Below are 16,094 nucleotides of genomic sequence, written 5' to 3'. Positions count from 1 at the left end.
AAGTAGAGCAAGAGGAGATGAAGCTCTAGGGGAGGTGGTAATGAGCACAGACTCTGGCGCCAGATGGAGTTTGAGTTCCAGCTCTGCAACGTATCAGCATGTAACCTTGGGCAGGTCCCACTGTCCATCTGTGCCTCGGTTTCACCACCTATAAAATGGGGGCGATGACGACAGTATTTAGTAGCTGGGTTATTGTGAGGGTCAGAGAGTATATGTAAGGTTCTCACAGCGGTGGTGGGTGCACAGTAGAAGCTGGAAGAGTCAGCTGCTGACACAGGGCAGACGGCGTTCTGGGGCTGGGGATACATCTGGGAACAAAATAATCAGAAATTTACCCTCACTGATCTTGTATTCTTGTGGGGGAGACAGATACTCAAGATAAATTGGTAATTTATATTCTGTAACTGGAGAGTAGGTTCTATGAAGAAAAGAAAAGCAGAGTCCTGGGATGAGTGTGTGAGGAAGGCTTCCCTGTGAAGGTGATATTTCAGCCACGTCTAGAAGGTCATTGAGGGAACCAGATGGATGCCAAGGGGAAGAGTGTTCCAGGCGGAGGAAACAGCCTGTGCAAAAGCCCTGTGGTGGAAGAGCCCTGGGGCCTTGGAGGGCCAGCGAGGCGGCCGGCATAGCCGTAGCTGGGCAAATGTGAGAGAAGGAGCGAGGCAAACCTTAGGTTCTGGAAATGACGTTGGTTTTTATTGTGACAGGAGGCCTTGAGGAGTTCTGAGCAGAGCGGTGACATGCTCTGACTCTCACACCTTAACAGGACAAGTCTGACTGTTGTGCTAAGAACAGGTTGGGGCCGAGAGGCCAGAGGCCAGGAAACCAGTGCTGCGGCTCCTCTTGCTGTCGAGAGAGGGCGGGGCTGGGACAGGCTCAGCACTGAGACGGTAGGCAGTGGTCGGATGCCGGATGCATCTGAGAGCAGGAGAGCCTGCAAGAGTACAGGCCGGTTGAGTGAGAGAGGGATAATTCCACGTGCGGGTCTGGACTTGCCATCACCTGAGAGCAACTTCTGGGGGAGACGTGGGAGTTGCTGATCTGTGAAGTCTGAGAAGGCTTTAAGACCCTAACCCTAACCCTAACCCTAACCCTAACCCTAACCCACCTAACCATAACCCAAACTCTAACCCGCCAAACCATAACCGTAACCCTAACCCTAAACCTAACCATAACCCACCTAACTCTAACCCACCTAACCCACCTAACCATAGCCCTAACCCTAAGCCTAAGCCTAAGCCTACGCCTAACCCTAACCCTAACCCTAACCCTAACCCACATAACCCACATAACCCTAATCCTAACCCACCTAACCCTAACCCACATAACCCACATAACCATAACCCTAACCCACATAACCCACATAACCATAACCCTAACCCACCTAACCCTAACCCTAACCCTAACCCACATAACCCACATAACCCTAACCCTAACCCGTACCCTAACCCTAAGCCTAATCCACACAAGTGAGATAGGGAGGAGGCATGTGGACACATGGATGGGACTCAGGCCAGAGGGGCATCGGAGGGGGACCTCTGTAGTCGCCAGTGCTTATGGAGGTATTTAAGGCCCCAAGGCAGGTGAGGTTCCCTGGTTACCTGCCTCTCACCGAGAGCTCTCTTCACATCCGTTTGTCCAGGTGAGTGAGCTGGCCCTACACAAATCTCCAAGGCCTGCCTGTATTCCCAGGACAAGAAACTGGGCGGCATGAGCAGGTCTGTGTGTGGGTCACTGGCGGACAGCCACACGTGGGGCACTGAATTTCTGGTGCCCTCTGAAGCCAGCCCATCCCTGCCTCCTAATCACTGTGGTCTGCCCACGTGACACTCCAGGGCATGCTTTCAACATCTTTCCCAATAGATGTGGAGATCTGAGTCTGGTGAGGGGCAGAGTGTGGTTGTGCAGTGTGAGAACGACCTGCCCTTTCTAGAAAAGAAGGGTGTGGACTTACATCTTGATTTTGCACATTCTATTCAACTCAGCCTCTCACCCAGAGAACCTGGCTGGGTCACTGCCTGGCCTGCCTTCTCACGATCGAAACAACACCCACATCCAGGCAGGAGAGTGCCAAGAACTGGAGGAACACCCCCAGGCCTGTCCCTCCTGGGATAGCTCTCCCTGAAGATAGCAGTGAAGCCAAGCCCATCACCATGGGCAGCGCATCTCTAGTGTGGACCATCCTTTCCCCCCACCACCTACGCCAACCTCACCATGCACAAAGGTGGAGCTCCGGGCTCCCCAGTGCTTGCCCGGAGAGGGGGCACTGGGTTTCATCCACATGCAGAGGAGGTGAGGGAGGGCAGATAAACCTACCCTATTGCACGGGGCGCCCTGCCTCACTGTGTTAGCTGAGCACACGGAACAAAACAGGTCAAAGCGCAGCCCAGCTCCAAGACGCTAACACATGAACGAAACTTGGCAAACTGAGAGGCAGATCCAAGGTTCAAACCTAGAGCTCTCCCAGGAAATCTGGCTGAGAAACCTCACACGAGACAAGAAAACAATAATTACCCTTAGTTTTCAAACAAGGACAACAAAGCACAGAGAGGGAGATTGCCTGGCCGTGGTCACACAGCTGTTGAATAGGGAAGCCAGGGTCTGAGCTCACAGCCACCACCCTCCAGCCTCCTTAAAATGAATTCACACAGTGACTGGGAGGAAACGGCGGGGCCCACCGTACTCAGCGCCATCCCGGTGGGAGTTCACTGCTCTGGCCTTGGTACTCAAACCACTTGTGTGGCTGGTGATAATACAAACACCTGGGACCCCCTTTGACCCATGAGCTCCATGGGCAGGGGTGGGGTACCAGCATTGGAAAATCACAGCTCTTAAGTCGGCCCAGGTGGGCCCCAAGCTCCGATCCCCTCCTGGCTGTTGAGGAGGCCGCCTGTCTTTGCTCAACCAGTTGTAGAATGAGCAGGGGAGGCGTTGCCCCGCACCTGCCCTCCCTGCCCAGGGAGCGGGGCTCCCAGCACATTCCAGTCCTCGGTTCCTCCAGGTGTGAAGCAAGCCTAACACTGCCATCTTTGTGGCTTCTCCGTTCTCTTGTTGGGGGCAGGCGGCCAAACTGGGATTTCTTCCTTTGGCAAACAGAATGGCACACCCAGCACAAGAGTGGCCCCAACAGAGGGCCAACGGTGGGGAAAGTGTGGACCCCTCCCCTGAATCCCGTGATCAGTACCCAAAGCTTTGAGGCAGGACCCAAGCATCTGATCCAAAGTTCCCTGGGCATTGCCTCTACACACCAGAAACTGAGCCCTATGGCCAGGCCCCATTGGGAGACAAACCACAAAGAAGTCTGAACAGGGAAAGTTTAAAACAGGCACATCTACTTTATCACGCTTCGCAGATAATCACGCTTTTTACAGACTGAAGGTTTCTGGTGACCCTGCATCCAGCAAGCCTACCGGTGCCATTTTTCCAATAGCATTTGCTCACCTTGTGTCTCTGTGTCACATCTTGGCATTTCTGGCCGTACTTTAAACTTTTCTTTCTATTTGTTAGCGGTGATCTGTGATCAGTGACCTGTGATGTTTCCATGGTCATCGTTCTGGCATTTTTTAGCAATAGAGCTTTTTTTAATCAAGGTGTATACACTGTCTTTTAAGACAATGCTATTTCATACTTAAAAGAGTACAGAATCGTGTAAACCTAACTTTTCTATGCACTGGGAAGCCAAAAAACTCGTGTGATTCGCTTTATTGTGATAATCTCTTTATTGGGGTGGCCTGGAACCAAACCTGCAATACATCCCAGATACACCTGAATAAAGAATTATTAACTCGACTAGGGCATAACGTCTAAAGAGAGCTGTCAAGAATACCTGTGGGGACTTTCCTGGTGGCGCAGTCGTTAAGTATCCACCTGCCAATGCAGGGGACATGGGTTTGAGCCCTGGTCCGGGAAGATCCCACGTGTCACGGAGCAACTAAGCCCGTGCGCCACAACGACTGAGCCTGCACTCTAGAGCCCGCGAGCCACCACTACCGAAGCCCGCGCGCCTAGAACCCGTGCTCCGAAACAAGAGAAGCCACTGCAGTGAGAAGCCCGTGCACTGCAATGAAGAGTAGCCCCTGCTCACCGCAACTAGAGAAAGCCCGCGCGCAGCAATGAAGACCCAACACAGCCAAAGATAAATAAGTAAATTGAAAAAAAAAAAAATACCTGCGGGTCAAGGAGTGTGCCCCAAGGTAAGAAAACACGTGAAGGGTGTCCCTTCCCCAAGGCTGGGGTTCAGGTCTCCTTGGGGAAGGCTTGGGTGAGGCCCCCGTATGGTGTGGCCAAGTTCTCTGGGTTGCCTGGGCCAAGTCTGTAGAAGAACCAGAACCAGAAGATGCCCCTACTCGTGCAGCATCCCTTAGCGCCCTCTACAGACAAATGTAACGAGGTGCATGTGCAAAGGAGAGAAGTCTGAAGGGCACAGCTCACTACCGCAGAGCAGGTGATGCGGGGTGCACCTGGAGCTGAAAGGCAAGTCAACTGATAACTGGCACAGCTTACGTGTCCACCTTCTACTTTATTTAGCAAGAGTAAGGGCAGGACTGACCACGGGGGCAGGAAGACATCCCGTTCAGTGTCGGACTCCTGCTGTCTGGGCAGCGGGCGGCTCAGACCCCAGAGAGGAAACAGCGCCATCTGCCAGCCAGTCGGGTCATCCTCCCACCCTGGGGACACTGCACGGAGGAAGCTGGTCACTTCTGCTGGTGAGAAGGCAGTCGGTGTCCGCTCAGGACAAGTGCCGGGCTGTTTGCATTTTACAGGGAAGGACGCAGAGGCTGCTGGAGCGTGGCGCAGAGATCATGCTGCCCCAGCGGACCTGACTCCAGCTCTGCTTCCTGCCCCGCTGGGGGCTCCTCCCGGGGCGGCCCTCTAGAAGATTCCGGGCAGCAGGCGGTAAGGCACGGCGGCCGTGTAGCGCTCCCAGTCGCGGCCGTACTTGTTAGCACAGCGGTGCTCGTCCCGCAGGCAGCGGTGGGTCAGCAGGATGGCCATGTAGATGACGTAGAAATAGGGCAGCAGGTGGCCGCCACCGCAGGCCAGGCAGTACGCCAGGCTGACCATCAGGTCGCCGGTGTAGTTGAAGTGACGGGCCACGCCCCAGAAACCGGACACCAGCAGCTTGCTGCGGTGCTTCTGCTCGTCTGCCGACGTGAAGGAACACTCGATGACCCTGGGCTTCCTGCCCCAGATCAGGCAGCACCCGTCCGTGCGGCGGAAAAGGTCCTTCTGATGGTTGGCCACCCGGAAGATGCAGTAGCCCAGCAGGCCCAGCAGCAGGACGCCCAGGCAGTAGCGGGTGGGCAGTTGCACGGGGTGGTACACCAGGTACAGACCCTGCAGGGCGAGCGGGAGAGGTCAGCGGGCTGAGCGGGACCGCGGGCTCGGGAACACGGCCTGTGTTCAAACCCCTGCTGTGCGCCTGACCGGCTGCCCCCGTCCCCTGCCTCGGTTTCCTCTCCTGTAAATAGAAGTGCCTGCCTCGGAGGGTTGCTGTGGGATCAGACAAGTAAATATGCAAATTTGCATATCCACCTAGCTACTTTCCTATCTATATGTCTATCTACACATACATACATACATACACATGTATATCATATATATATATACATATTATAAGTATTACTTGAATATAATAGTGTGATGGTTCATTTAATGTGTCACATTGGCTAGGCCATGGGACCCAGACACTTGGTCAAACATTAGTTGTTACGAAGGTATTTTTTAGATGGGATTAATGTTTCCAATTAGACTGAATGAAGCAGACCACCCTCCACAATGTAGGTGGGCCTCATCTAATCGGTGGAAGGCCCTAAGAATAAAAGAATCCCTGGAATTCCACCAGAGGACGGCCTTCAGACCTAGCTGCAATACCAACTCTTCCCTGGACCTCCAGCCTGCTGGCTGCCCTGAAGATTTTGGACTTGAATGGACCAGAGTCACATAATCAAATAAACACACATACGTGTGTGTGTGTGTGTGTGTGTGTGTGTGTGTGAGAGAGAGATCTATTGCTACTGCTTTGCATGCTTGGAAAATGGTGTTCACAAAATCAGGGAACCAGTGAGCCTGCAACCAGCCAAGCAGAGAAATGAGTGTGCTGAGGCTCTCCTGGGGACCCGGCCTGATTCATTACTCGCGGGAACTTTTCCCGGAGCCTGTGCCCCCCCAACCCCAGCATCCTCTTCTCGCCTGGAACACTCCCCTCTTGCAGGCCTCCCACCCGGTGCTGGCCTCTGGTCCTCCAGCCTCCAATTGGGCAAGGCTTCCTGCCACCCCCACGTCCTGTGTCCCAGCCACGCTGAACTGTCTCGTGCCTTAAATGTCCCCCTCTGCCCTCCCCTGCACCCTGATATATTCCCCCTCAGACTCATCATTCTGCTCTCAGCCTGGCTGTGGTTGCTCCGAGATACTCTTGCTGACCCCTACCTGCTGGCTGGGGGGTCCTCCTTGGCCCTCTGTCAGGGGTCAGCACCCCACTTCCTGTCCAGCTCCCCCTCCCCGCACTGGACTGCCCATGTCAGGGACTTCCCCTCCCCAGCTGTGAGCTCCGAGAGCGCAGGGCCCCCTGCACCTCCTCTACTCTTGCGTGTACACACTCAAAGCTTAAATGCAAATGACGGAAGGAAAGAAGGCCTCTCATCCCTTCAGCATTGAGATCTGAACACACATGAATACAAATACCCACCTCCATCCACCCAGATCCCCCAAATCATTTCTCTTGACCCAAAGTTTACTCCGTATCATCTTCTCTCAGTCTATGGGCTGAGTCGTGTCCCCCAGATTCACATGTTGGAGTCCTGACCCCCAAGCATCCCAGAATGTGACTGTATTTGGAGTTGCGTGTCTTTCTTTCAAGAGGTGAGGAAGGTAAAATGAGGCCACTAGGGTGGGTCCTAACCCCACAGGACTGGGGTCCTTATGAGAAGAGGTCAGGACACAGACACACACGGAGGGACGACGCCGCGAGGACACAGGGAGGAGACGGCCGTCTACACGCCAGGGAGAGAGGCCTCAGCAGGACCCAGCCCTGCCCACACCTGGGTCTCGGATTCCAGCCTCCAGACGGGGAGACAATGAACCCTGTTGTTTAAGCCGCCTGGTCCGTGGTACCTGTTACAGTGGCCTGTGCTGACTCGTACACTACGCCTTCTCTTCTTCCTACAACAGGGGAGCAGCCTCCCTTCTCCAGGTTCTGGCGCCACCCCACACCCCCCAAAAAAACAGACACTTGGGTGACGACAAGGCTCGGCATGTGCTCAGCTGTGTCTGCTCCGAGGGCAGCGCGGGGGGTGCCCGGGGACTTTACAGCTCGGCGTGCTGCTGCGCTGGGCACGCGTCACGGGGGCTCCCTGCCCCTGCTTCTCACCTGCAAGGTGTAGAGGTACGGCAGCCAGACGCAGTCCCCCCACCCCAGGTACCACCCGAAGTGGTCGTGGCAGATGTCGATGGTTTTCAGGTACCAGGTTTCGTTCCAAAAGAAGTCCAGCACATAGACGGCCTGCAACACAGGAGCGGCCGTGTTCTGACCAGAGCCACGTGGGAAGGGGGCCGACCCCTTGCAAAAGCGGCAGGTTATGGTCTTTTGAACACTATCTGGCTTTCAGGCTTCCCTGGCGCCCACCGGGTGTCAGAGCTCCCACCCCGCTGGGCCAGGGAGAGGCTATACCTGCAGGACGTTGACCAGGACCATGGAGTTGGTCACGTGGCCGTAGAGCTCCTGCTGCTTGGCTGCGAAGGACAGGTTGATGAGGGTCCAGGCGACGATCCCGGGGCGTCCATTAAAGAAGAGCTTGAGGTCAAACCGCTCCCCAACTCGGGGGTTAAACTCCACGCCCATCATGTAGTTGTACAGGAAATTGCCTGTGAATTTGCTTTAAAATACAAAGAACGGACGCGCATCGTTAACAAGCGCATCTCGCAAGTGGCCTACTCGGCCGGCACGGACACAGCCTGGGTACGGCAGGCCCGAGAGGGATGACCTGGGGGGAGACCTGCCGTGAACTGCAGGGATGCAGCAGGCAGAGGCCGCGTCAGACTCCCTCTCTCCCCGCAGACACGGTGCTTCACTCCTCGTTCACCTCTGGCCCTTGAGCTGCTTTTGCTCTGTTGCAAGGAAGGTGGGGAGATTGTATCTGTGCTTGAGCCTCCCTTGGGCCAGCACCCAGGGTCCTCCCTCCCCACTCCAGGCTCCAGAGATTTTATTCTGAAAGACTCGCAGGGCATTCGGGTCTCCCGTGGGCAAGTGGAGTTATAAGTGATGCCAAGGTAGATGTGAAAAAAAAAGCACGCTGCTTAGAGCCGGGTGCCTGGCTCCAGGGCCCACACCCATCCCTTGCTGGGCAAGTTTAACGTTTCATTACCCTGGTTGCCTGACCCATAGCCCTCTCCAGGAGTGATCAGAGAATCAGCCGCGATCACCCATGTGGAGACCTTCATTAAGTATAACTTGCTGTACATACACGGGGATTTCTGTGCTAGTCAGAGAAACATATTTTCGCGTCCATTTTCCTCAGTTAGGATAAGTAGAAAGAACCAAATCTACAAAGCCTACAATAGGGGATGTGGTTATAAGGCAGAGAAAATGATTTCCATGAGGCATAGAAGACCAGCCTCGTTATTTGATAAAAAAAAAAAAAAACACACAACAGCTCAAAGTGCCACCAACCAAACGCATTTCCTAAGAGTTCAGGGATAACAGTTAAAGGAAACATACCTTATTTTCATTTGGGCCCTCAAACTAAAATGTAAGCACCCCGAGAATAAGAATCTTGTTTACACCTAAAGCCCCACTGCCTACACCTGTCTACAGGAGGAACCCAACAAACATCTCTTGATGAATGGACGGATGGAAGGAGGTGGGGAGGGAGGGATGGGGGGATAAGTGGATGTATGGATGGATGAATTGGCTGGATGAATGGGTGCATGGGTGAATGGACGGATACAGGGAGACAGGAAGGGAGGGAGGGAGGGAGGGGTGGAGGAAGGGATGGGGGATGGATAGATGGGTAGGTGGCTGGATGGGGAGATGGATGGATGAATGGACGGATGCGTGGATGGGTGCACAGGTAGGTGGATGGATGGATGAGTTGGATGGGTGGATGGATGGACAGATGGGTGGGTGGACAAATGGACGAAGAACTGGATATATGGGTAGATGAAGGAGAGATGGATGCATGGTTGATAACTATCCAACCCAGGGCTCCATGAGAACAGACACCAATCAGTAGGGCTCTCCCTGGGAAGTTGTTACATTAAAGCCACTGAGAAAACAGGACTCCTCACTAAGACTGTTTCAGGCCACACTGACGTTCCAGAAAAAAAGAGGTGATGGACTGCCTTTGCCGCCCGACCAGAAGCTGCCTTTTCCACCCCGCTGCTCCCTGACGGCCCTACCCGACACAGCTCGGCCACCAGAGATGGACTCGGCCGTCTTCAACTGCATCCTCCCTAAGGCGGGAGAAGCCACCCAGACATTTGGAAAGGATGCTTCCCAGAGTCCATCAGGTTCCCTTAAGCTCCTCCTTCAGGCATTCTCAATCCTCAGGGCTCTGCGACCTCCTAGCCCAAGGTAACAGAAAAAGGCACCTACTCTCCATCTTGGGCTCGAGCAGCCGCTGAGGACATACCAGTCTCGGGCATCGGTGGGAAAGAAGTAAGCCTTGATAATGGCGAAGGTGGAGACGGCGTAGCCCAGGATGTTGGCACACCAGAGCAGCGGGATCCAGTTGTCAAAGATGATGGTGGGAGAGAAGCAGGTGAGGAGGTAGGAATTAACAAACCAGAGGAGATGCGTGATGAGCCAGGCTTGCAGGCCGTTGATCTCATACTTGTTGACGATTCCTGCAGAGCGAAGAGGGAAGATGGGAGGCGTTTTCCCAGCTGTAAGAGCTCCTGGCTCCGGCCCTGCCGCCTTTCTGGGCCTCAGCTGCCGCGGTCCCCAGACCCCAGGCTTGACAGCCCGTCAGCTGCTACTGCAATTCGGGCCCCCAGGGTCAAAATGCCAGCGGCACACCTCACGCCGTGAGCTGGGGACTAACCGCTCCTGCTTGCTGAGTTCCTGGAAGGGTGAGAGGGTGCAGAATGTCTGGAACCAGCCAGAGGCTGAGTCACCAGCCTGCAGTTTGCCGGAGGCTGGGGCTGAGCCACAGCAGAAGCGGGGGACCCAGCAGCCTCCCTGAGGGACCAGGTGCTCTCTGTGTGCTGGGGTGGGGTCTCAGTGACTGTGCGGAATGAATGGGCCAGGCAGCCCCAAGGGCCCCTTAACAAAAGCCCCGCCCCACCAGGTGCCCCTGGGGGACTCGAGATGCTCCGTGAGCCCAGCTACACAGCCAGTGTGGGGCAGGGCGCATTTCGTTCCCCGATTGAGAAGGTGACTTCCCACCTCGAATCTGGGGCGGTCCCGGGGTGTGGAAATTCCCAAGCAAAGGTTTTACTTTGTCCGGGGGCAGCCTTTGGGATGGAAGCTGCACGGGGGCGGGGGTGGGGGGAGGCCCCGTGAGATGAAGGGAGGGCAGAGCTGGCACAGGTGGTGGGCAGCAGGGGCGGGGCCCAGCTTACCTGCAGGAGTCATGGCGCCCTCCTGAACGCCCCCCACGTAGCCCGGCAGAAACTTGTGGCAGAAGTCAGGAAGCAGCATGTACAGAAGCACCTAAGACACAGAGATTTTCAGCTAAATTCCCTGTGAGCTGGAGGGCCTGGCTGTGCTTTGACACAGCCTTGCTTTATTAACCGAGATGATAAATGGGAAGGCACGGAAGGAATGGGAGAAAGCCTACTCATAGCCAGTTATTTCTTCCAGAAGAGTCTATAGCTCCGGGAGCTCTGGCTGCAGGCTGACTGTGGGCTTTGAAGGGGGCCCTGAACAGGAAACTCATCACTACTCAGAGCACCCAAGCCGTCTCCCCACGGGACTCGGCCACTCCCCTCGGGAGAACCCACTAGTTCACATTCTGTACGACTCACCCTTTGAAAGTGCTCGCCGAAAGTGTTCAGTGCACTCCCAAGCTCGTGCAGCCCTCCCCAATGTCTAATTATAGAACAGTTTCACCCCCCCAAAAGGGAACCCCACACCCACAAGCAGTCACTCCCCTTGGCCCCTGCCCACCGGCCCCTGACAACCACTAACCCACTTTCTGTCTCTATGGATTTGCCTATCCTGGACTTTTCACATAAACAGAATCAGACAGGATTTGTCCCTTTGTAGCTATTTCTTTCACTGAGCATCATGTTCTGAAGGTCCATCCACCCTGTAGCCTGTGTCAGACCTTCATTCCTTTTCATGGCAGAACACCATTCCATCACGTGGATGGATCACATTGTGTGTATCCATATCTGTCGATGGACATGTGGGCTGTTTCTGCCTTTAGGCTACTGTGACTCTCGCTGCTCTGAATCACTTTTTACCCAAAGGAACCAAGAGACCTGAAATGAGAGGGAATCTGAAACTCAAAAGCTGGGAATGTGGGGAGAAACAGCTAGTAGTGGTCAAAGTCTTCCTTCAGGGCAGGAAACCCCAGGGCGGGGAGGGGGTGGCATCTCACAGCACCGTTTCCCTGGAAACCTCCTGGGTTCAGATAATAAACACCACCTGCTCACCAAGCTCATGGTGCAGACAGCCTTCTGATGAACTCCTTCTGGTTGGGAGGCCAGTGGGGTCACAGCAGAGCCAAGGCTGTCCTTGGACAGGTCTGTGCAACCACCTGCTGGGGACACAGCCTTGGTTTTGCTGAGACCGAGAGCGGCCCTTTAGCATAAGCTCCCCATTGTGCATGGGGCTTCCCTGGTGGGCCATGCCCTCACGCTTTGCCACGGGGTCCTGCTTCCTGCTCAGCAGGTCCCCGCAGGGCTGGGCACAGCCCTGAACCTCGAAGAGGCTCAGCGGAAAGCGAGTCGGACACTGAAATGCCACCAGGTGCCCTTGATCTGAAGACAAAGCTAAGTCCGTCAGGCTGCAGGTGATTCCCTGCTGGGTCCCAGGAATGAGGACGCCAGTGGTGAGCCAGGACCCCGCCCCTGACAAGGGGCCAGGACTATTCCGGCAGGAGGGGACGCTCTGCAGAGGCGGAGCCCCGCCCATGGTGGCCGGTGGCCGGGAGGGCTGACCTGGAACGTGACCCATGCCACGTAGATCTGGGCCGCTTTCGTTGTCACAGGTGGCGTCTTGGCCCAGATGTCCGAGAGTCGAGCCCGCCCGGTGGCGATGTCCACCAAGGGGGCCGTCAGGGAGCAGCTGTACTGGTCGCAGGCCATGATGAAATAGTACACGATGAAGGGTGCAAACAGCAGCAGGAAGGTGACGCTTGCCAGGGAAAACCAGTCCACCTCCCTGTGGGGCGGACGGACAGTAGGAGGTCACGCGCGCCCTCCTGACCCTCCGACCCGACGCACGGGATGCTCTGCTCCACGTGCAAACCCGCCAGCGCTTCCCAAGAGAAGGCTGTCGGCTCGCAGTGCAAAGGCCCCCACTGCCTGGGGAAGGCACCCCACCTGCATGCTCCACTGTAGGCAGTCTGAAGGCCGACAGACCCGTGGGCACCCCCAGAAAGCCCAGAGCCCAGGGCACGAAAGGCAGAAGGCCTTTCACAACCCAGGTGGCCAGAGGCTTCCCGTTCTGGGCCATGGGGGACATTCACCAAGTCCCCAGCACTCTATGGCTCGACAACCATGACCCCCATGTGCTACACAGTGAGGGCGGTACAAGGGCACCAGCTGTCCTTGGAATCAGTTTTTAGTTTCTTCTTCCTGTAATTCCTCACTCTCTAAAAGGGGAGACTACTACTAATGACAGTCTTGCTGATAAAAAGAATTTTTTTAATAGGTTCACGAAATCCCAAAGGCTGGCAACCTCTCACTGAGATCCCACTTTACTTTCTAGCCGGGAAGATGGGTGAGAGCCTTACCAGGCACGGCCCCACTGCCCATGGGTCGCAGCCTTGCTGAAGGTGATGCTGCCAGGACTCTTGGTTTTGGGATCGTTGGATTGCAACTTTGCAGCCATTGGGCCCTGAGGGAAGGAGACACTGCGTTCAGATCGTCCCGTGACAAACGGACACTGCACCTCCCTGCCACTGTTCACAGGCCCCACAGGGCTGGCCTCCTTCATTCACCTATTCTTTATCTTGTCCTGGATGGGAGATTCCAGGCGGGGAAGAGATCAGGGCATCTTAGACTCACTCCTGGAACCCGCAATAACCTCCCACATGGCCCTACTTCTGCTCTTGCCTGTCTCAATTCACCTTCCAACGACAGCAGAACATCCTTCTTAGTACGTGAACCCGACGCCTGTGGCTCAGAACCGTCCCACAATGTGCTCCTGCCTCCCCTCCTCCCCACTCTCCCTTCATACCCTCTGCTCCAGGCACAAGGAAGTCTCTACCGATCCTTCTTTTTAAATTTTATTTATTTTTTTTTATAAGCAGGTTCTTATTAGTTATCTACTTTATGCATATTAGTGTATACATGTGAATCCCAATCTCCCAGTTCATCACACCACCACCACTACCCCCACCTCCCCTGCCACTTTCCCGCCTTGGTGTCCGTACGTTTTTTCTCTACATCTGTGTCTCTATTTCTGCCTTGCAAACCGGTTCATCTGTACCATTTTTCTAGATTTCCCTACCAATCCTTAAATGTGGTTTATCTTGTTCACGACACCTGCTACTCTCAGCTTAGAACACACTTTACAGGTCTCCTCATCCAGGACTCATATAAAATGTCCCCTCCTCAGTATATGACTTTTTATTTTTCCTGGAGTTAACGGTTGCCTCACTTTTTCCATTTTCTAAGGTTCCTATGCATCTATCACTAATTTTTTTTTCTGAATGCTCTAACAGAGCTATCATACATATTAATAATTTTACTACATACTCCAACACAACGTATCATTTCCATTCCTCTCTCCCACCCATAGCCACTCATCTTGTACCAACATACAAGCCAGCCAGTGGTCATAATATGGGGGAAGCAGTGACATCTCCACGTTTAGAACAAATTCACAGTTGTCAAGGTTCAAAATATCAGAGGCATTAAGAAAAAGATGATCTTAAAAGCTTTCAGAAAAAACCCAGGATTAAGAGTCACGCTAGCAGCAAGCTGGATTCTAGAAAACAAGGGTGGAAACCTTAAAATTCTGACGGACACTTTTTTCAACCTACAGTTCTATTCCCAGGTTAACTATTATTCAGAGAAGACACAGGATCCAAGAAAGCTGCTAAAGAAATGCCCAGTAAAAGGACAAGAGGAAGTCCCAAGATAACAGCTGTGCAGTGGACCAGACAGTAACCAGTCCACACTGGCACAAGACGAATGGCTACAGGGGTGAGGGAGGAATGGAAATGACACATTTTGTTGTATTAGAGTGTGTAGAAAAATTATTCATATGTATGATGGCTCTGTTAAAACATGCAGAAAAAAAATTAGTGATAGATACATAGAAACCTGAGTATATGGAAAAAGTGAGGCAACCATTAACTCCGGAAAGATTAAAAAACCATACAAAGGGGGGAAAAAAAACTCAAACCATAATGATAGTACATTACTTGGCTTAACAGTAAATAATAATAACTTTGCCAGAACCATGTAAACTCTGATTACTGACTGACTACTAGATGTATAGAAGGAAACGTGTAAAGTTGGGAGCGCTGAAAGGAAATGGTTTAGACAGAAGCAGGTAAAAACAACACAAAAGTAGCTAAGAGAGTGAAAAGTATTTGCTTCGGGGAAGTGAGACTGTAAGATGAGTTACGGGACTGTTCACTTTATATATAAGCCTCTTAACACTGATTTTATTCTAAATGTGAACATGAATTACTTTAGTACAACTGTACATTCATTTACAATCTTTCAATAATGAAAACTGCAGCCACATCACTTAATTTAATTTACACAGGTTAGTTTATGGAGCATCTGTGATGTACAAGGCAGGCAGAAGAGTTCTTTATGGGCGGGGACCACCCATCTTCACAGCCCCAAAACACAGAATACCGAGCCTGGTACATAGCAGCTACTCTGATCTAACATGCTGGAAAATTGCAAAAGGGCCAGAAACATATAGGCTGAGAACTAAATGTGGAAAAGCCAAAAGGAAGAAGCATATCTTCTAGGGATTAAAACAAGCCCAAATAATTATTCTGAGCTTATAATATAGCGTTCATTCACCTCTCTGTCATAAGCACTGAATTTTTAATAAAGGTGTAAGTAACATCCTTGGCAGTAGATGGCTGAAAATAGGGCACAGGGTGGTATTCTGGATGTAATTTATTGTTTTGCTGAGAATCAGACAAGAATGGATACCAAGAGCTGATGGACCAGCTGCTCTTACTTTTCCGAAGCTGAAAAGTCACTGCCTTTGCCCAGGAGCAGCAGTGCTGAGATGGGCTTACCTCCAACCTCTTACCAAGCGGTTTCATGGCAGAACGCAGGTTTTCCTTCTTGAACTGCCCCCTTTCAAGTCGCTAGATTCCCACGCTCCACACGGCCTGCTTGATGCTTTTCAGCCCGCTGAACAAAGTCCTGCAGGGGACACGAAGAGACTCAGGGGAACAAAGGGAGATAAGGACCCAGACGGTATTTTCTCGAGGCCCACCGCTGGAACCAAGTGAAAGGCGCAAGCTCAGCGCCCAGGGGTTCAAAAGCACAAGAGGCACCCACGGGTGGGGATCCCCCAGGATAAGGCAATCTTATCAGGCAGCTTCTCTGCCTAGCACCCACACTGTCTGCCAAAGAGTAAGCACTGATTAATAACGCGCAGAGCTGGATGGAGGGCTTCATGGAGGAGTTGTCTTGCAGATGAGCCTTAACACGGCAGACAGAGGGCTGGTGAACAGCAACGAGCCAAAGCTGGCTTCTCTGCAGACTCACACCAAGCAGCGCACGTGCCTCTGAACCGTTTCTACAAGCCATTTGTGCCATCGACCCGGATCAAGCCCCACTAGAGCCTGCACATTCCCACCGCACGTTCTAGGAGCCAGTGAGATCCCAAGAATACAGGGCATCACTGACAGTAATCTGGGCTCGGAGGCTGGTTCTCAGCAGACTTACTGGACCCGTGACCTTCCTGAGTGTCTTGGGGCATCAAATCCCCCCCCCCCCCC

General features: G+C 53.4%; 1 protein-coding gene across 1 annotated transcript; it reads right to left on the bottom strand.

Annotated features, from left to right (window-relative positions):
• Positions 1-4,872: 4,872 nt before the first annotated feature.
• On the bottom strand, positions 4,873-15,410 carry DHCR7 (7-dehydrocholesterol reductase). Its single transcript, XM_007465966.1, has 8 exons — positions 15,384-15,410; positions 12,903-13,006; positions 12,106-12,328; positions 10,561-10,651; positions 9,630-9,843; positions 7,670-7,874; positions 7,370-7,501; positions 4,873-5,337 (listed from the first exon to the last, which is right to left on the bottom strand). Exons 1-8 carry the CDS (start codon positions 15,408-15,410, stop codon positions 4,873-4,875), a joined length of 1,461 nt encoding a protein of 486 aa, XP_007466028.1.
• Between the last annotated feature and the right edge of the window lie 684 nt (positions 15,411-16,094).

The sequence above is a fragment of the Lipotes vexillifer genome, unplaced genomic scaffold (assembly GCF_000442215.2).
Source record: "Lipotes vexillifer unplaced genomic scaffold, Lipotes_vexillifer_v1.1 scaffold1094, whole genome shotgun sequence".
NCBI lineage: Eukaryota > Metazoa > Chordata > Mammalia > Artiodactyla > Lipotidae > Lipotes > Lipotes vexillifer.
The sequence above is the reverse complement of the archived record's forward strand: the minus strand, read 5'-3'. Positions and strand labels throughout refer to the sequence as shown.